This window comes from Equus quagga, chromosome 14, assembly GCF_021613505.1.
Source record: "Equus quagga isolate Etosha38 chromosome 14, UCLA_HA_Equagga_1.0, whole genome shotgun sequence".
NCBI lineage: Eukaryota > Metazoa > Chordata > Mammalia > Perissodactyla > Equidae > Equus > Equus quagga.
In genome coordinates this window covers 45,867,753-45,889,529 of record NC_060280.1, presented here as the reverse complement: position 1 = coordinate 45,889,529, position 21,777 = coordinate 45,867,753, and the positions used below count along the sequence as shown (strand labels likewise).

The 21,777-nt window shown below is 40.5% G+C and overlaps 1 protein-coding gene across 6 annotated transcripts in view; it reads right to left on the bottom strand.

Moving 5' to 3' along the window:
* AMOTL1 (angiomotin like 1) overlaps positions 1–21,427 on the bottom strand; it is a 155,694-nt gene extending 134,267 nt beyond the window's left edge. Inside the window, exons 1-2 of one of the 6 annotated variants that reach the window (XM_046685843.1) lie at positions 21,087–21,427; positions 178–312 (exon numbers count right to left, since the gene is read on the bottom strand). In XM_046685843.1, coding sequence (XP_046541799.1) covers positions 178–262 — 85 coding nt within the window. In that variant the 5' untranslated portion in view covers positions 263–312; positions 21,087–21,427. The other 5 variants (XM_046685844.1, XM_046685838.1, XM_046685839.1 and 2 more) reach the window with 5 other exon arrangements.
* Positions 21,428–21,777: the final 350 nt, after the last annotated feature.

Genomic DNA, 21,777 nt, shown 5'->3' with positions numbered 1-21,777 from the left:
CACATAGCCTGTAAGTAGGAAATTCAGCATCTGAACCCAGCTCTGTCTGACTCCACCACCTGGCTGCTTTTGAAAAGACAAACAGCCCTGGCACGTACTGAGTACAGCTGGGTTGGCACAATGAGTGCAGGAGCTGAAGAGTACCACGTGAATCAGGGACATCAAAAGCAGCCATACCCACTCTGGTGTTGGCAAAATGATGGATTCCAGCATGAGACAACCAGGCTCCTTCCTCCAAAGGCCATTTTTCACTGAGATCCATGCTTCTAGCAAGTCTCTTGTATGTTTCGCTCTCGGATCAAATGGAATCTCCTGAAATAAATAATGAGCACAAAAAACGGGAAATGAATTACTATTGATGCTCCCCTGGGAGGGGGAAGCTTTCTTGAAAGAAAATAGTCAGTTTCTAGTTCATTATGTTTCCTTTGCATGCAAAGATTGTAGCCAGGATCCGGGCATGGCCTGAGTGTGAGATCTTCCAATGGGGCTGCTCAAGACTACGGATCACTGTCTCCCTCTCCATTCAGTTAACAAATGTTTATGAAGCAACAATCACATACCAGGCTTTGAGCAAGAACTGTGTTTAGCTCTGAATTCCTTGTAGATTCCGAGAATTTCAGGGTGGGGTACAATGGAATGTCAATTTCACAAAAAATAAATAGATGTATACTTCTAGCTATGCCTCAAAAACAGATTGGAAAAATTTGAGCAAAAAGATTGGAAGTAGCTACCATTATATCGGAATTATGAGTGCCTTTCTTGTAATTTTCTGCATTTTTCACAATAAACATATATTCCTTTTATAATGTGAAAAAAGTATGTAATAAATATTTTTTTAAAGGAGAATCTCAGGGCCAAGAAGGACCATGAAGACCAATTTTCCATTTCCTCTTGAAAACCATCATAGAAAGTCATATGTCATTAGGGCCCCCAGCCTGGGAAATCTCTACCTGTAAACTGTACCTGGGGAGATTACAACTCATGGCCAAACTTTTGCCCACATTACAAGGACATTTTTATTGGGCTCTGTGTGTAGCAGGTCCTCAAATGGGGGTGGCTGAATAACTGAACATGACTGATTGACAGAATCTGTGAATGCAGCAAGCAGGACATCCACCTTGGCAGAAATCCTGTCAATTTAATTAGGATGGGCACTGATTATCATATGTTGTAATCAGAGCGGCTGGCTTGATTTGGTCTCAAGAATGCTGTTCAGAAGTTGCCTTGCAGGTTCCTGCACTGCCCGCCTGACTACAGGGATGGCAGACGGATTTGTTGCTTTTTGGCTGTCTGCCTAGCGAAGTGCGGTACTCTTGGGAGTTGCAACAAACAACCAAAAATCTTTAGTGAAATATCAGGTGGTACCAAAGATTGTAGTGCACTTTATCGGTTACCGGCTCACTAGGGATTTGTGTTCAACTCAAGCACCCAAACATTTTAGAAGGGAATCCTAGAGAAGAATGGATATGGCACAGTGCTGTAGTGAAAACATTGGACTTTTCAATAAATCCACATTTTAGCCCTGACTCTGGCACTAACTAGGTGAGTTTAGGCAAACCAGTTACTCTCTTTGCCCTTAATCTCCTCAACTTAAATGAAGAAATTAGGACTAGATGCTGTCAAAAGCCTGTTTAGACTTCTAAGGCCTGTAGCCTATAATAATATACTTTTACATACAAAGGCAGCCTATCTACCCACAGCAGTGGGCCAAGAAAGCTGCATTATTTATCCATTAGCAAACTGAAGCCTCAGCCTAGCACATGAGAGGTAATGGATTGGGGCTAGAGGTGGTCTGCCTTTGGAACAAGACATGTTCTCTGTGCAAAACTAAAAATACGTCTGGAATAGAAATCCAGTCCTGGGCCATGATCACACTGGTATCCTCTTTTAATCAAATGACCTAAATATTCAACATCCCATATCTTCACCGATTATGCAATAACCTTGATAATACTACATCCTTAAAAAGCAACATTTATTTACATTAGACTGGTCATTCAAAACAACTTCAGTAATCCTGGCACCATCCTTGAGAAGTGAGTTGGAGATTCTAATACCTTTGTTTGACAAAAATAGAGTTTCACTGATTAATTGGAGAGTCATCTTAAAGTATATTCCGCATCCCTCTTGGCCCAGTGGCCTAGGCACCCACTGGCCCCCAGGAAACAGATTTGCAAGACGATATCTTTGGATGTGTGAGGTTAGGCTCTCACATCTTTGCATTTTATTTTATTAATCTGGACTACATAGGTTCATATTGACTGTGTTATTAACTTCAACCCACGAGCTCTGCTGGTTTCTCTGATGCTTGAATTTCACACCTCAGCTTGGGAAAGCCAAACACAAAATGTGAAATGAAATTGCATCAAACACAAGTATTTCGAGGAAGACTTTGATCAATAACATCTGTTACTGAAACTCTAACACTTCTAACACTTTTATGAGAGGTGCTCATGAAACTCCGGAGCCCGGAAAATATTTTCCAGGCCTCTGGCCATATAAAACAACTTATTCAGGGTTTTCTGTAAAGTATTTAACCTCTATCCAAGTCAAAACTCTATCAAAGACTAAGACAGTGAAGGAGGAACTAAAGAGAGAAAAAATTAATGCAACCATGGGAAAAGAAAGTGAGGAAATACTTTTCTCTAAGGCAGCACATGGTAGCTCACACATTAATATAGGGGGTGGGGTGAGCAGGAAAGCCTAGAGAAACTTACAGCTGTAATTCTGACTTTGAGAAGCACTTTTTCAAAGAGATAGCTACTCTCCTATGTCCATTGAAGCATTCTTCACAATAGCCAAGTTACGAAAACAAAGTGTCTTGTGAACAGATGAATGGATATAGATATAGTGTGTATATATATATATATATATATATAATGAAATATTATTCAGCCATGAAAAAGAAGGAAATCCTGCCATTTGTGACAATATAGATGGACCTGGAGGACATTATGCTAAGTGAAATACACCAGACAGAGAAAGACAAATACTGCATAGTATCACTTATATGTAGACTCTAAAAAGAAAAAAATGTGGAACTCATAGAAACGGAGAATAGAAAAGTGGTTGCTAGGAGCTGGGGTGTTGCAGTGGTAGAGGAAATAGGGAGAGGTTGGTAAAAGGGTACAAACTTTCAGCTGTAAGATGAATAAGTTCTGAGGATCTAATGCATAACGTGACTATAGTCAGTAACACTGTATTGTATGATTGAAATTTGTTAAAGGAATAGAACTCAAATGTTCTCATAAAAAAAAAAAAGACAAATATATGAGGTGATGGGTGTTAACCAGATGAGAGGAATCATTTCACAATGTACACATATATCATCACCACGTACACTTTAAATATCTTACAATATTGTCAATTATATGTCAATAAAGCTGAAAAACTATGCAGCTACCAATCTGCATAGTTGGACACTGGGATCTATGGAATACTGGGATACTATGGATAAATAAGTGATATGTAATGACTATTAGTTGATGGAACAGATGAATAAATGGTAATGACCAGTGTGGGTAAGTACCCTAGTCAGATTTCAGATACCACTAAGTTCCCAAAGGAGGTCTTTCTTCCCTTAAAGAGTAGTGTGAGGCCGAATGGACCTTTGTACCAGAAATCTCCTTTAAACTGGCACATCCTCCTCTCTTTTTCAGAGCTGCCTCTAGAGTGAGCCATCTACCCAGCTGCCTGAACCGGAAACTGTCATCCTTGATTGACTGTTTACATCTCACATCCAATCAAGCACCGAGCTTTGTCCATTCTAACTTTTAAATGTCCCAGGAATGCGTCTGCTTCTCTGTTTTCATTGCCTCTGCCTTAGTTCAGCCACTATCATCTCTCACTGAGACACAACAATGACTTCAGTGGGTCCCTGGTCTTCCTTCCCCCAACTCATTCTCCACACTTTATTATAGTGATATATTTTTTTTTTTTTTAAAGATTTTTTTTAATTTTTTTTCCTTTTTCTCCCCAAAGCCCCCCCGTACATGGTTGTATATTCTTCGTTGTGGGTCCCTCTAGGTGTGGCATGTGGGACGCTGCCCCAGCGTGGCTTGACGAGCAGTGCCATGTCCACGCCCAGGACTCGAACCAACGAAACACCGGGCCACCTGCAGCGGAGCGCGGGAACCTAACCACTCGGCCACGGGGCCAGCCCCTATAGTGATATATTTTTAAAGCACGAATCTGATCATATCACTCCTTGATTAAAATACTCCAATGACTCATTATCCTAGGAGAAAGTCGAGAGCACTCAACATGGCATACAAGACCCAGCCATAGCAAAGTATTTGCAATCCCTGAACAAGCTCTTTGGTCTTTTGTATCTTCAGCCATTCCTAGAGCTCTAGCAAGACTGTTCTTCCTGCCTCACCTAGCTAACTACAACTTATCCTTCCCGTCTCATCTCAGCCCTGGTGATGTGTTCCCCACAGCCTTCCCTGGGCTTCCCTTGTTACAGCCTGTAACTAATGGCCTGTTAATATGTCTACAGAGTTTAGTTCATAGTTTACGTCCTTGAAAACAGAGATCCTACTTATTTGTATCCTTAGCATTTGTACAGTGGCTGTCACAAGGAAAGCACTCGGTATATATTTGTTGAATGAGTGACTATATGAAGGGATGGTGGTGTTTGGCACAAGCATATCTCAGTTTAACATGTCCCTTTGGAAAGTAGTCTCCTTGCAGCCTCACCCACCTCCTCTGCCTCTTTAGAATTTTTCCACCTAACAACCACACCCTATCTGCCTCCGCTTCCTGGCTTTATTCTGACCTTCTCATCCAGTCTAACTTGCTGAGATTCTTCCACTTAATCTCTAACTTCAGTCTCCCTGCTCCTCTGCTCAGCCGTGCCCCTCATACACCTGCCTCCCTCCCCAAGCTTGGGATGCAACTACACTCCTGATTATTCACAGGAGACACCCACCCACCGAAAGCAGCCGAGTAACACCTAGACCTCTAACCAACAGCTCCAGGGTCGCTTCTGGCGATGGCGGCTTGATCTAGGAATACAAACTCAGAAAAACTCTGATCATACTTTGATGTTGCCTTAACTGCCATGCTATAGCTCCATCTGTGGAAAAGGAATTAACTAACTAGAAGTGCCATGTTTGGGGAAATCGGGTGACATATTCCATCATTCAGATATTCAAGCAACCACGGGTTCTAAGGAATATGGACAACCTCACAGCAAGCAAGTCTACTTTCTGCTAACTTTATAGTATGTCAAGATATTAATAAATATGTATAGTTATAGATATATAAAATTAATCCATTCATTCATTTGATATTTACTTGGTGTCTCCTATGTACTAGCCATTGTGCTCAATGCTTGGGATAGAAACGGATAAATGTTGCTCTTCCTCTGAAGAGTTTTCAACCTTGTGGGGGAGACAAATGTCTGGACACATCACTACAGAATGATGTACTATGTGCAAGCATAGAGTCATGCACAAGGTAAACCGAGGATCTGCAAATAATACAATCTGGGCGTTGGAAGGGATCTTGGGGCCTTCAGTCCAACCCTTGCCTCATGCATGACTGCCCAGAACATGCCTACCCGGCCCAGACTCAAAGACTTCTCACAAAGTGAGAAGGAGCTTGTGTCCTCCCCAGGCAGTCCATTACATTTGTGAACACTTCAATCAAGCAATTCATTTTTAAATTCTCAACACAATATTGATATTTGTCAACAATCCTCAGGGCTGCTGAGCTGTCCTAGGACCGCCTGTCCCTTGTTATGTTCTTCAAAGGCTGCTTGAAGGTGAGATGCTCTTCCAGAAAGATCAAGATTTTTACCCAGTTCTGATGCTCTGCAAGCCTTGCAGATATGGACCTTCTTCCTCAGTGGAATGTTCCATCTTGGTTACAAGGAAAGGGTGTAGATCTATCTTGTTAGATCCAGAAAACGAACCAAACAACTAAATTGCAGCACAAGAGGGAAGAGGTCACATGGTGGGATCTTTCTTCTCAAGGAGGAATTTCTAGCTAAGATCCCGTTATCTAGGATCTAGGTGTCTCAGTCAGTTTGGGATGCCATAACAAAGTACAGAGACTGGGTGGCTTATCAACAACAGCATTTATTTCTCACGGTGCTCGAGGCTGGAAGTCCGAGATTTGCACAGTCAGGTTCTGGCCAGGACTCTTTCAGCTATGGACTGCTGACTTTTCACTGCATTCTCACATGGCAGAAGGACAGCTGGAACACTTTCTAGGGGTCCCTTTTATAAGGGCGCTGATCTCATTCATGAGGGTTGCACCCTCATGACCTAATTACCTGCCAAGGGCCCCACCTCCTAATACCCTTACATTGGAGTTAGGGCTTCAACATGTGAATTCTGAGGGGACACAAACATTCAGTCCATTGCACTAAGTCTAGCCTGGTATCAGCTATTAGGAAAATCCAATCATCAGTGACTTTGTGGACCACAGTAGAGCAGAGGGCAGTCTCCTCTTGGGCTGCCTCAACAATTTGGCTCTGATGAATTTCAATTTGTAAACTTGGAAAGTTCTTTTCCCTCCAGCTCCAAATAAACCAAACACATCAGAGTGTACATCTGGGCTTTTGATATTCAAGTGATAAAATTCAGCAGCACTTAGAATACAAGACTCTTACTCTTGGTCAAAAGAAAAGAGTAGACTACCCTAAGTATCCACTGTGAAAGAAAATACTTCTCTACATTGAATAAAAAGACGGGAAATGCTAGGGGCGTAAAGCCTTCCTTTGTCTGAAATGGCTGATGTTTCGAGAGTTGACATGATTCTTCTGGGCTTCTTCTTTGTTTCCAAGTATTCTTATCAACTTTGTAGAACTGGAAAGTTTGAGTAAGTTAAAAACCATTATTTCAAATTGGCTTATCCAACTGGGCAGAGTACTTGTGAAGCTACCGTGGAATGTATTGATGTTAATATTTTAAGTACTCCAATAAATAATTTATGCTACTACTCTCTATGGAGCTGTGGCAACAAGCATATTTTTAGGAAACCTAATGAAGTTATAAAATTACGAAGTCCTTTGCAGAACACTCAGTGACTCAGGCTTTTCATCTCTAAAGTCAGTCCGTTGAAACCAAGCTCAGAAGTCCCTTCCACCATGAAACTTTCCCAGGCAGAGTTATTTCCTTCTCCCTTCGTGCTTCTCAGAACTTTCGATACTCCTTTAAGACAACGATTTTCCATTGGGTGATAATACTTTCTTTGCAAGATGATTGTCATTTGCATTCGAAGGCCATCTCCTCAGGACAAAGTCAAATCTTATCCACCCTTCTACTCCCACTGTTAGCACAGTGTCCGGTCAGACTTGGGGTCAGACAATGCTTAGTGGATGAGTGAGACGGACATACCTACAGCTGAGAAACTCGGGTGAGTCTGCACCTGCGAATTCTTCACATAATTCAGGGTTAAATCAGCAATCGTAACAAAAGATTTGTCATCATATTCTGCCATCCAGGCAGTATAATGCCCAAGTACACACTGATGAGGAAAGAAAAAGGAAAATAAATATTTCAAGAAAACTGTTTCTCAGCCAGCTTGGGATCTTAGCGACCCTGGAGAAATCACTTCAATTTCATGGAGCTCAATCCCCACTCTGTGAAGTGGGGCTCGTAAAGCCAGTTATTCCATCTTTAATAGAGTTTTGTGAAAATCATACATCACCTGGGGGATCATCAAAACACTACACAGTGCATAGCACTGTTGCCATTCAGCAAATTTGCCCATAGATATCACTGGCTATACAGCATTGAATTCCAGCTGGAGTTGCCCAACTTGGGAGGTGAAACGGCACGTGGGAGGCAGTATAAATGTAAGGGACTGGAAGAGCAAGGACTTTGGGGATAGAGCTAGATTTAAATCCCAGGTCCGTCATTTCCTAGCAGTGATCTGTGAGCAAGGTACGCATACAATGTCATTGAACCTAATTTTCCCTTCTGTGATAGGGGATCATAGCACATTCACTGTGGGGTTTGTAAGGATTAAATGAGAAATACCTGTAACATACCTCATATAGATCCTGGCCGATAACAAAACCCAATAAATGGCAATAGTAGTTGTTTTTATTAAAGTCATTATTAACTCTTGAAGTGGATACTTTTCTGGAAGTGACTTAGTCCCAGGCGCAAACTTCATTCCATGGGGAAACAGGATGAGCTGTGATGAGGCATTAGGAAGCAGACATATGTCCCCAAAGGAGGGCTGCTGGCTAGAACATCTTCCCAGAAAAAGACGTGTAAAAATTGTGTAAGAGCGCAAATGTGAAATGTTTGCTGTGTGCCAGTCCTAGAAAGGAAGGGAAAAAACCAGGCAGGAAAGAGTAGCAGAGGCGAAGAGGCAGAGAAGAGTTCTGCAAGGACTTGCTGAGGCAGAGCCGGAAACAATGCCACCTGGGCGTGGGATGCTGAGAAACCACAGGAGAGGATTAAGTGGTTCTATTTGAGAAAAGGAATTGGGCTGCGGTCTATGAGGAAGAGACAAAGAGCCAGAATAAGATAAACTGCCACAGCTCTGTTTATGAACCCAGAGTAGGATATCAAAGTGGGCCCACAGCAAAGGGCAGTTGTTCACGCACAGATCTTTACAGCCATACCTGTGCAGGGGAGAAATATCAGAGTCACAATCTAATCCAGCTGGCATCCATGAGCAAGATAATGTGAGCCACGTCGACAACTTCAAATTTTCTAATAGCCACATTTTAGAAAAAGCAATACTGGTGAAATTAATTTTAACATTTTATTTACCCCACTATATCCAAAACAGTATTTCAACGTGTAAGCAATGTAAAAATTATTAATGAGAATGTTAGATTTCTTTTTCTCATGCCAAGGCTTCAGAATCCAGCGTGTATTTTCTCTTACAGCACAAGTCAATTTGTGCTAGCCACACCCCAATTGCTCAATAGCCACGTGAGGCACATATTTGATCCCAAGGGCAAATGAATTCCATTCTCCTGAACTCCTAGGACGTTAAGACCTTTTGAAAGCCCAGATTCCTAAAGCCACAGAAGTACTTTGGAGACGTTCAGAGTGCAAGGGCCATCTGTACATTCCTGACAGGTTTTTTCCTAGCATCTTTCCTTGAAGTTAAGCAGTTTGACGCTCCGTTTAAAACCATCTTCCAATTCAACATTCACTGAGGACTGACTTAGTGCTTGGCCTGGACGGGTTAATCGTGGCGCGTGTTCTAGCCACTCTCCCACTCTAAGGGAAACTGCCTTACCCACGCCTTCCCCTTCAGGCCCAAGGCAGCTTTATGCACCCACTTCTTCTCCCTATGCCTTCTCTGGCTCAGGTGATGAGGGGTGGGCACAAGACTCCATGAACCACTCAATCCATCTATGTGGTCACTTGGTGTGGAACAGCTCCCCCAACCAGAGACAGACCATTGTGGACTAGCTGGACCAATCAGATCCTCTGTTAGGACTATAGGCATAGAATCAGTCAGCCACTAGGGAGAAGCATCAGATGAAGACACACGCAAGAAGCAGAGACAGCGATAATAATACTGAGTTTCCAGGCAATCCTTAGGCTTCTTCAGTATCCTCTTTGATCTGTTTTCCAGATCAAGTTTCCAAAAGCCATTTCACTTTAACAAATCAATTCTCCAGTTGAAAGAATTTTGAAAACCTCCTATGGGAACGTCTCCAAGTATCCCAGGTTCCTGGGACTCCATTGGAACCTTCTAGTACCAACCACATTCTAGGCTCCTGAGGCACAGCTGTTTTGCTGTTTCTGATTTTCCATGAGATTCCCATATTTTTTATCACGATTAGTTTACAAGAATCCCTTATGTGGTGAGGAAGCCTGAATGAGTCTATACCTTTCAACAAAAAGGCCTAACATAGAGATGGATGGTCTCACACACATCGAGCAAAGCTCTTTTCCACCACTCCCCTCTGGACTTGTGTGCACTCAGTCTCATGCCAATACTTAGCCTGACAGAAAAGTGATGAAATTACTTTGGATTGTATTCACACGTAATTATATTCTGAAAAGATCTCATCACAGTGGCCTTCTGGGGACCCGTTTAAGCCTCACATCATCTACAGCAGCAGTTCTCAACCACGACTGCACATTAGAACCACCAGCAGTGCTTTTAAAATATGCTGATGCCCAGGCTCTCTCTCTGGGGCAAGTCCCTGAGCATCTGTTTTTCTTAATAACTCCCCATGTAATGTTTACGTGCAGCTGGCATCAAGAGACACTGATATACAAGATACACCTTTGTACAGGCTTGGGTTTCTGGCAGAGAAAATTATATACTGTTTTTATTTATAAAAGAAATGCATATTTGTTTTTTAAAGAATACATTAAAAGTGGGGAATGATCTAAAGTGAAAAGTAAGTCTCAATCATCAATAGAATCCCCAACAGGCCCCCTCCTTAGAGGTACCTATGGTTTCCTGTGTGCCCTTCCAAACATTGTCTATGTCTATGCCAATATGTACATGTATACATATGTAAACATGTACATATTTGTATATATGCACATATACAAATATATGCATGGACATACATTTTTGTATATTTATGTATATATTTATACATACACATATGTGTGCATATATATGTAAATACACACACAGTCATACATACATAAACACCCACACACATATTTCTTTTTCCCGTGTCTGGCTTTTTCTCTTACTAATATATCTTGTTTATTAGCCTAGAAACTTTTGATAAATAAAAATAATGGCAGAATTTGAGAGGATATTTACTTTCCCAGATAATACAACAAATTATAAAGTGAATGTAATTAAAAGTGTGATTTTGCTGCTAGAATAGATAAATTATTTGTTTGAATAAAATAAAAAGTTCAAAAAGTAACCAATGAAATTGATTTCTTATTTGAAAAAATTGGCATTTCAAGTCAGTGGGGAAAGGATAGACTATTTAATAAAAGCTGTTAGGATAATTTGCTATTTTTTAAAATGGATTCTTATTTTACAGTATATATAAAAATAAATTCAAGATGAGTTAAAAAAATCTAAACAATAAAAGCAAATTCCTAAGCACATTAGAAGAAATCATTTTATTCTGTAGTGGAAAAAACTTTACTAACACATGACATCTGGAACAAAGAATAGACAGATGAGACTACATAAAATTTAAAACTGCTCTAAAATGAAAGACACAGTAAAGAAAAGTAAAATAAAAATGAGTGAATGGTTGGGGCTGTCCCGGTGGCATAGTGGTTAAGTTCACGCACTCCGCTTCTGCTGCCCGGGGTTCGCCTACTTGGATCCCAGGCGCGGACCTGCACACCGCTTATCAAGCCATGCTGTGGCAGGTGCCCCACATATAAAATGGAGGAAGATGGGCACAGATGTTGGCTCAGGACCAATATTCCTTAGCGAAGAGAGGAGGATTGGTGGTGGATGTTGACTCAGGGATAATCTTCCTCAAAAAAGTGAAAAAAGATGAGTGAATATACAACATGTATAAAAAAGATTAATATTCATACTATAAAAAAGTTTCATGTAATAAGAAAATGACAACCAAAAGAACCATAGACAGGCTATGAACTGACAATTAACAGATAAACAAACATGAACTGTAAACGTATGAAAACATGTTCTATTCCAATACTCAGAGAATGCAGATTAAAACAATGCTGACTTTTTTTTCATTCATCACATTGTCAAAATGTTTTAAAAGATAACATCAAAAGATGGTGACTTTTCGAAGAAACGAGTATTCTCACACTTTTGTAGAAGAATAAATTGATACAGCCTTTAAAATGGCGATTTGGCGTATTCTCTAACATAAAATTCACGTGTCCTTTGATCCAGCAGTTTCACTTCTAAGTATCTATCCTACAGAATACAATTGCAAAACAAGTAAGCACAAAGATATATATGAGGCAACATTCCTTGTAATGAAAAAAAAGGAAACACTTGAATGTCACTCAATAAATAGTTAAATAAAATAAGGTATAGTTACACCGTAAATCCTATTCAGCCATTAAAACAAATAAGGTGACTCCATAAGAACTGATATAAAAAGTGGCAATAATAATGTGAATTGCAAAAAGCCAGGTGCAAAACAATTTATAAATAGGACCCAATTTATGTAAAAGAAAGAAATACACACACACACACACACACACACACTCACACGTTTCTAATCACATAGAGAAAGGGCTAGAAGGAATAGCAAACTTTTAATAGAGCTATTTCTAGGGAAAAAAAGAGATTTCAAGCTTGGGAGTACGATCAGGCTTTAAAGGAAACAGTCATTTGACATCACATACTTTAAATCTTTTTTACAATGCATATTTATTAATTTTGTAATTTTTTTAAATAAGAAAAAAGTTTTCTCACTTTTAATTTGTGCTTCTTAAATTAGGAGTTTATCTTCCTTTCTTATGTTTATTGGTCATTTGTATTTCTTTTCTTCTGAAAAGCCTGTTCATGTACTTAGCCCATTTTTACTCAATTTCTTTTTATTTTATTGAATGTTCTATTTAAATTTTAAGAAAAATATGTTTTGCTATGTTACATAGATATTGCAAATGACTTTTCCATTTGTCATTTGTATTTTGATTTCATTTATACTGTTTTCATCACATATGATTCATTAACATTTTATGTAATTAAATGTATCGATCTTTTTCTGTTTTGTTTCTGGGTTTGGTGCCATGCTTAAAAAGGTCTTTCCTACTTCAAGATTGTTAAATAATTTATGCATTTAAAAATTATTTTTATTGTTTAATATTAATATATGTTTTTATTAATCTGGAATTTATTTAGAGACAGGGATCCAGCTTTATCTTCCTTTCCAAATGGCAGCCAATTCTCCCAACACCACTAGGTTGAAATGCTACATTGCCATGTTCGTTGGGTCTATTTCTGAACTCTTTACACTTTTCCATTGATCTTTCTATGTTGCACCAGTATTTTGATTATTGTATGTTGCTACATGCTTTCATATCAAGTTCCTTCCTTAATACCTAATTCCTTCCTCATGTTTCTCTCTTCCCCAGAAATTGCCTGGCTCTTCTCATTTTTTTATTTTAAAAGTTTATTATTGGACAAGATGTTACAGACTCACGTTTCCCTGCTCCTCTCCTCTGAATATAACTAAACATCCTGGAAATAACTCAACAGATGAGCATGCAATGACCCTAAAAGATACAAAGAAGAAGGCTGACTGGCTAGAGACCTCAGGACTTGAGATATCATGGTGATTTCCCTAGGTTTTCTTTTCACCTTCCAGATATCTCATACTAGGCACCAGAGAGGCCTACAACCTGAAACCATCAACAGGCATAGAATAAAAAGCAAGCAAGAAAGGCCTTCTCTCTCTGGCCAAAGGCCAGGGAAAGGATGAGCCCAGCAGAGACCTAGTGGAAAGATATATCCCTTGACCCCCATGCAGGGCAGTACCAGGACCCAGAGACTGATCTGTTTGCAGCAGCAATGATGGTAGAGCGGGCTAACTCACTCTCCACCCCACCTCTGCTGGCAAGATTTACCTTCCTCGGTGTCAACATCAGCAGGATCCCCATCCCCCACTCAGAATAGCAGTGGTCCTCATCTGCATCAGCATCAGTAGGGTCCCTTTCCCATACCTGAGACAGCAGATGGGCCAGTCTATCCTTGGAGGCAGCATCAACAGAGCTTGAATCGTGATCCATCACCTGCCCCACACTCAGCAAGCAGCCCAGTAGGCACTTGCAGTAATAAAGCAGGAGCCAAATTAGCACCAGAAGAACAAGATCGCTTGTATCAGCATTGCTAGAGCTCTAAGAACAAATTGTCATTGGAACTCCAGCTCACAAAAGTCGGTCAGGACCTACACTCTAAGTCTAAATAGGGTGAGTGCCTGCTAAAATCAAATATTTAAGTAGGGTCAAGAGTCTCCCAATATAATATCCAACATATCCAAAGTACAATTGGAAATCACTCATTATACCAAGAACCAGAAAAAACACAACTTGAATTAGAATAGACAATCGTCCAATGGCAACATTGAAATAAATCAGATGGTGGAATTATCTAGCAAGGATTTTAAAGCAGCCATTATAAAAATGCTTCAATAAACAATTACAAATTCTTTTGAAACAAATAAAACAACATAAAATCTCAGCAAAGAAATTGAAATTATAAAAAAGAACCAAATCCAAAATATAGAGTTTAAATATATGATAACAGAAATAAAAAACTCACCAGATAGGAGGGAAATAATAAAGACAGCAGAAGAAATAAACGAAACTGAAAACAGGAATGCAAGAGAAAAAATTGGTGTAACAAATAGCTGGCTATTATAGGAAAAAAACTCAATAAGATCAATAAAGCTCTAGCTAGATTGATAAAGATAAAAAAAAAAGAAGACACAAATTACAAACATTGAGAATCAAACAGGAGATATTGCTACAGATCCTATAGCTGTTAAAAAGATAACGGAAATCTACAGACAACTTTACACTCTCAAATTAAACAACTTCAAAGAAATGGACTAATGCCTTGAACATAATAAACAATGAAAGCTCAGCCAAGATGAAATAGATAATCTGAATAGTTCTACAATCATTAAAAAAATCGAAGTTATAATTAAAAAGCTCCTGAAAAAGGAATCTCTAGGTCCAAATAACTTTCCTGGAGAATTTTTACCAAGCATTTAAAGAAGAATTAACACCAATTTTACATGATCTCTTCCAAAATGCAGAAGAGAAGGAATCACTTCATAACTCATTTTATGAGGCCAGTATTACCCTGATTCCAAAATCAGACAAAGACAGTACAAAAAAGGGAAAACTATAAATCAGTATGGCTCATTAACTGAGATGGAAAAATTCTAAACAAAATATCAGAAAGTTGAATCTAGTAGTTCTTCATAAAAAAGAATAATACAGCATGACCAAGTGGAATTTTTTCCCTGATAGACAAAGTGTGTTCAATATTTAAAAATAATTCAAACTCAACCCACCCTATCAACAGGCTAAAGATGAAAAATCAGATGATCATATTGATTGATGCAGAAAAAACATTTAGCAAAGTCAAACGCTCATTCGTGACAAAAACTTTCAGCAAACTAAGACGAGGGAAACTTCCTCAACTTGATCGAGAGCATCTACAAAAAATCTACAGTTAACATTGTACTTAATGGTGAAAGAAAGACTGAATGTTTTTCTTCTAAGATCAGGAACAAGGCAAGGATGTCTGCTCTCACCACTCTTACTCAACATAATACTAGAAAGCCAGTGCAATAAGGCAAGAAAAAGGAATAAAAGTCATATATATTGTAGAGGGGAAATTAAAACTGTCTCTATTTGCAGATGACATGATGGTCTACATAGAAAATTCCAAGGAACCTACAGGAAACTAGAACAAATAAATGAGTCCATCAAGATTGTAGGATTCATATCAACACACAAAATTAATTGCATTTTGGAGAGATATTGATCAAAGGGTACAAACTTTCAGTTATAAGATGAATAAATTCTGGGTACCTCATGTGCAGCTTGGTGACTATAGTTAATAATAGTGTATTGTATACTTGATATTTGCTAAGAGAGTAAGATCCAAGCTCTCTCAATGTTCTCACCAAACACACACACACAAATGGTAACTATGTGAGCTTATTGATATGCTCATTAGCTTGATTATGATAATCAATCACAATGTATATTAAATCAAAACAGCACATTGTACATCTTAAATATATGCAATTCTTATTTATCAATCATACCTCAATAAAGCTGGGGAAAAAAGAAAAGGAAAAAACACAGCTGGTGGTAATGCAAAAGGCTGTGGCCACTCTGGAAAATAGTTTGGCAGTACATTTTAAAACTAGAAATGGACTTACCATAAGACCCAAATATTGCAATCTCAGGCATTTATCCCAGAGAAATGGCAATTTATGTTCATGTAGCAACTTGCACAAAAATGCTCATAGCAGCTCTACTTCAATAGCCCCAAACTGGAAACTACCCAAATACCCTCCAGTGGGTAAATGGGCGAATGATTAAACTATAGTACATCCATACTATGGAATACTACCCAGCAATAAAAAAGAACCAACTACTGATACATGCAACGACGTGGATGGAGCTCAAGAAAATTATGCTGAGTGGGAAAAGTCAAACTCATGCATATAAATACTACATGATTCCATTTATATAAAACTCCTGAAATAAAATTGTATAGATGGACAACAGATTAATGGTTTCAAAGAGTTAGGGATGGAGGTTAGAGACCAAGGGGTAGTACAAGAGAGTTTTGTGGTAATGGTATAGTTTTGTACCTTGATTGTGATGGTGGTTACATGAAGTTAATATGATAAAAATTGGATACAATTATACACATATCCACACACAAATGAGTACATGTATAGCTGATAAAATCTGAGTAAGTTCTGTGGATTGTACCAATGTTGATTACCTAGTTTCGATCTTGTGCTATAGTTATGCAAAATGTTAACAATGGGGGCGGCCAGGAGAAGCAGGCACACACTCACAGATCCATAAATATTTCATAATAGAAGTTTTTTTAAATACACAAATCAGCTATTCTTTAACAGTGAGAACATTTGCATTATTCTTTGTTTAAACAATCCACATGACTAGACCAACCATAAATTTAATGAGACAAGTCTGCCTAATGTCAGTTCACAGATTAAAGTTTTAGTAACTCTTATTCACAAAGTATAAATAAAGCAGGAGAACTTAACACTCACATTTTGCTCTCAAGAATTATGTTACCCTTCACCCTGACTGTTCTACCAAAGTGATGACATCTCTAAACTGGTAAACTTGACATTTCTGGAGCATCATGGGCTCAGGAGCCCCACAAAAGTCACCTAATGTCAATTTCTCCTTAAATAGAATTTAAAAAATAATCATAGTTAAAATGTATTGAGTAGTGGACTGCTCAACTACCTGCTACACAGTGGAAGGTAAGAAGAGGACTCACGAGAAATGAGACAGTATGGTCTTAGTTCATATTGCTTAAGATATTTGAGAACTAATGCACAGTTATGCTTTTTAAGCCTTTGGAAATATACTTGGGGGACAATAAGAGAAAAAACTTGGCAGTAGAATATTCAGAATATAAATATTCAGGCTGCTTTAAGTATTTGTTAAACACTTATCTTGGGCACCTGTAGTGTGACTGACTGACTGAAGCTCTGGGCTTGCCAGGGAGTCTGTGGCTTTGGAACTTGTGACAACAGTACCACCAGTGCGACTCCGACACTCTCTCTACCACTGCTGTTAACTGCTATTTATTCAGCACGATGCATGAGGCACTGTGGTAAGTACCTGACAAGTACATCTCGCGTAATCTTCATAAGAACTTTGTGGGATGGCATTATTATCCAGATTTTAAAGATGAAGAAACTGAGAAGAGAGATGACTAGATACTTTCCAAGGTCAGCCAACTAGAAAATGTCAGAATCCAGATTGGAATGCAGGTCATCTGATTTCAAAATTCATGCTGTACTCACTAATCCATGTATCTTTCCTGAGGCCTGCTTGAAGCCCTCCTCTTTGCTGCCCTTTTCTAGGGGTCCCAGTTGCTTTTCACCAGACTTCGGGGCTCTGGGCATTTCCTTATTTCGCATTTTTGCTGCTCTGCCTGCTTTCCCCAACAAATTCCATGTGGAGGATGGAGCAGAGCCAAAAGAGCAGGTAAGTATGAATAGTTAGCTGGATACCTGGTGGAGGCAGATGATGACAGAAGTGTGTGTGTATGCATGCATGTGTGTAAGAGAAATTTTTTTCACTGATTTAGTTTAAGAGTAAAACTAGTTAGTAAAGTAATTGAGTCTCTTTCTCTTTGCCTTGTTAATGAAAACATTTTCTTCCTTAATGGTCTGATAATATGCACGGACAAAGAATTCTCTGGATAGATTCTTCTATTCCACACTCCCTCAGGGGCTTGATCTAGGCTGGCTTCTGAGTAAACAAGACTACCACCTTGTTCCAGTTATCTTTATCTGAGTAACAAACCGCCTCTAAACTTAGGTAATACAAACTGTTCTGATCTCTCAGTGTTCTGCGGGTTGACTGGGCTGAGCTGAGCAGGTCCCACTCGGGGTCTCTCATGCATTTGCAGTCAGATACTGGCTGGGTCTGGAGTCATCTGAAGGCTTCTTTCCTGGAGACTAAATTTGAATGGTTGGGAAATCTGGGGCTGGTTGGGCTTCTCTCCGTGCAGCCTCTCCACCTAGATGGCTTGGGCTTCTCACAGCATGGTGGTCTCAGAGTAATTGGCAGTCATGCACTGTGGCTAGCTTGTACCAACTCATAAGAGCCGATTCTGTGTATTTCTTTCCATCCCTGCATTCAGTGCTGTCACTTTGGTAGTTTGAAATCAGCCATAGTGGGAGGGAGTATTTATATGGTGAAAACTGACACATGCTACAAATCAGGGTTCCCCCCTCCCTGCAGAGAGCCAGGTCACCCATGCAGGACTTTACATCGTGATTGGCTTCCCCCAGAGTGAATGGACCAAGAAACCCAGGAGAAAGCTGCAGAGCTTCTTAGAACTTAGCACGGATGTCCCCAAAGTTCGCTTTCTTCTTATTCTCTTGGTCAAACAAGTCTCACCCAGATTCAAGATGAGGAGAATTATCCTCCCTGTCCCATGGAAGAGTAGCAAAGGAATTGTGTGATATAGGACCCGGCACACAGTAGGCACTCAATAAATGTTTGATGAATGAATGAGCAAAGTCACTTAAACATTAACCTGTACGACCTTGTCACTCTGAAAGTATAAAGCCTTCTGGGAAGTTCCACTTCAGCATCAGAGAGGCCAATGATTTTTAAGTTGCCAAAGAGCCTAAATCTAAAATTTCTTGATATAGATCTATTTACACTCCGTCTGAAGGTATTCACAGCCCTGTTTACTCAGCCCTCCCTGCTTATGTACTCAACTGGTACTGTACACATGACAATTGTAGATTGCTTGTCTCAGAGATGTTTTTATGCTATTTAAGTTTGCTTTACCTCCCTAAGCAAACTGCAAATTCCTTAAGAGAGTTCTTAGGCATTTCTTCGCCACTCCTCTTCCTATCATGCCCAAACAGATCATTATACATGCACAGATGCACAAATACCTACAAGACATATGATAATTAGAGATGATAAGCCTTAAAAGAGAAGGAAAGAAGGAAAGGAACTAAAAATTCTTAATTGCCATCTTTCAGAGCCTTCCATAAATGTTCTCGTTTAACTCTTATATTCACTCAGTGAAGCAGGTATTATTTCCATTTCATAATTGAGGAAAATGAGTCTGAAGAAAGGTTACCAATTTAGTCAAGGCCATGTTAGGAAGTGGAGGAGCTGGGATTTGAACATAGACCTGCCTGGTTCCAAGGCCTGAGCTTTATGCATTCTTCAGGCTGTCTTCCCACTGCAATGTACACCCCCATCTTCCCCCATTCTCTCTGCCTCCCTCCTTGAATTATCTACAAGAGTTACAAAAATGCTAATGCTTCTAAACCCCAGATAGGGTAATAACAGTTTCAAGTTCTGCGCTTGTAAAAAATGTTCTGTAATAGCTTGGGAAGACAAGAAGTTGAAAGTGTCTTCTATTGAGAGTGAACCTGGCAGCAGGGAGCTCAGCTAAGAGGCGACTGCAATAACTTAGGCAAAGAGTGTGGGTGGTTTGGACCAAGGTAGTGGTGGTGGGATGGAGAGGAGTGAAAAGTTTTTAGGGATACTAAGAAGACAGAATCACTGGACTAGTGACTGATGGATCATGCAGGTGCTGATTGATCACTGTACATCATCCCTCTGGCTGGACCCAGAAGGTAAGCCTGGAGAGAGAAAGCCTGGAGGGGAGGTTTCCATATTCCTGGAAGAAGATAAGGGCTTAAACAAAGAAAATAGCCACGGAAATGGGAGAATGGATGGATTTGAGAGACAATATGGAGGCAGAATCTGCTGGATGTGTTGATAAACTAGATGTGGGAACATGAGGACGAAGGAGAGGTCAAGGGTGAAGTCCAGAAATGTGTCATGGACAGCCAGGTGCTTTTCTCCGAGCCGGGGGACACGGAAGGAGGAGTGGATTTCAGGTAATGGTGAATTCCAGACATGCCAAGTCTGAGGTGAATGTGCAAGCAGGCACTGGTAGCCAGAATGCACTTGCATTTAAAACAAAACAAGCATCTCTTATCTGGTGAGATTCTTTGTTCCCTTCAGAGGTTGTAGATGAACGCATGAGAACTATGTGTGGCAGGTTCCGTGTCCAGTAACAAAGGGGCTCTGCAATTCCCAATAGTTTCACTTCACAGTGGTTCAACTGTCTCTCCAGAAGCCCTTTATCACCCTGTGGGTGCCTCCATCATAATCAAGATGTTTTTATTCAGCCTTCCAAAGTCAAAAGCTGTATGACTCAATCAGTGACAGGGACTCATAGAACTCGTAGAAAGTGCTGCAGGGAGATTTCAGTGGTCTCTAGGACCACAGGTATCCCTGTGCACATGCACACATGCACACACAGTAAAATTCTTCTCATTTTCTTAGAACTCGTATGGGCAGGCACTGAGACGTGTTTGCACACCTGTGGCCCACACAGCAGCACAGCCGTTGTCGACACCGGTCCCTGCGTGTCAGGACAGGGAGCCTGGGCCCTTTGTCTCCACTACACTCGGAGGAAAAGGGAAGCATTCAAGCCAGCAAGGAGCAAATGAAGGCTCTCCAGGGAGCTGTTGCTTTTTTGCACATCAACCGTTATCATGAGACCCTTTAAGGATTCTCCCCAAAACACAAAGCCGCTTGCTAGGGAGGCAAAGGAGGCAGGACAGCCCCAGCCCAAAGGAGACCACTTGTAGTTGCTTCACCAACGTTTTCGTGATACAACTCTTACAACAGGCACCTGAAACAGAGCCTGGATTAGATTTCCCTGCCCCCTGTGAGACCTCGCCACTGCAGCTCCGAGCTGAGTGGGGTTCTGCTCACCCAGCCCAGGGCCTGCCAGCCCACCAGGTGGACACCAGCTGTCTGGGAACCAGCCATTCTCCTCACCCAATCGAGTGTCCCCTGACCTGACTCCAACTTTACCCGGAGATGCCCTCCAAAGTCCCCCTCAAGGCAAGCTCTCCTGGAAGGAAAGCCACTAAATAAGAGCTTCCTTACCTGAGAGAAGGTCTGGTGACCGGCCGTGGAAAAAAAAACCAAGTTCTAATACAAGTGACAGGGACTCCCAGGGCAAATCTGTTGGTTTTAAAAGAAGAAAGGTGACTTCATCTCTGGTGCCGTGGAGTTTAAAAGAGCAACGAGTGCTCCCCGGCTGAGCCAAGTCTGCCTCATCAGTGATGACTCCATCCAAATTATGCAGCCACTGCCCAGACATGCTCAGCCTCCAGAAGGTGGATGGCTGGAATCCGATGAGCCCTGTTGTTTTCAAAGAGCTTCAGAAAGTCCTGAAGCACCGATCGCCGTAACCGGCACTGGGGCTAGAGACACTAGGCGCTTATTTTTCTGAGTCGTATCATTATCTCTCAAGAATCCGGTTGTCTGAAAAACTGCTCTCTGGGGAAGGAAGATAGATATTTAAACTTCTGGGAGGTAAAAATTCTCAGGAAGGGCGGGGGAGAAAGAAGCAAAGATATTTCCATCAGGAGGAGGGGCAGGAAGAGGCTAGAAACGAGCACATTGGTAAGAGGTTCTCAGAGCTGGTGGATTTGTAAGCATACAAAGGTGATAAAGAGGTGAGGGTCTGGACCTGGCAGAGGGAAAAGTAAATTAAACAATTTCAATTAAACAAAAGGGATGAGTCAGTGTATGGAAAGAAAGTGTGATAGCCTTTCTAATGAAGCCAACTGAT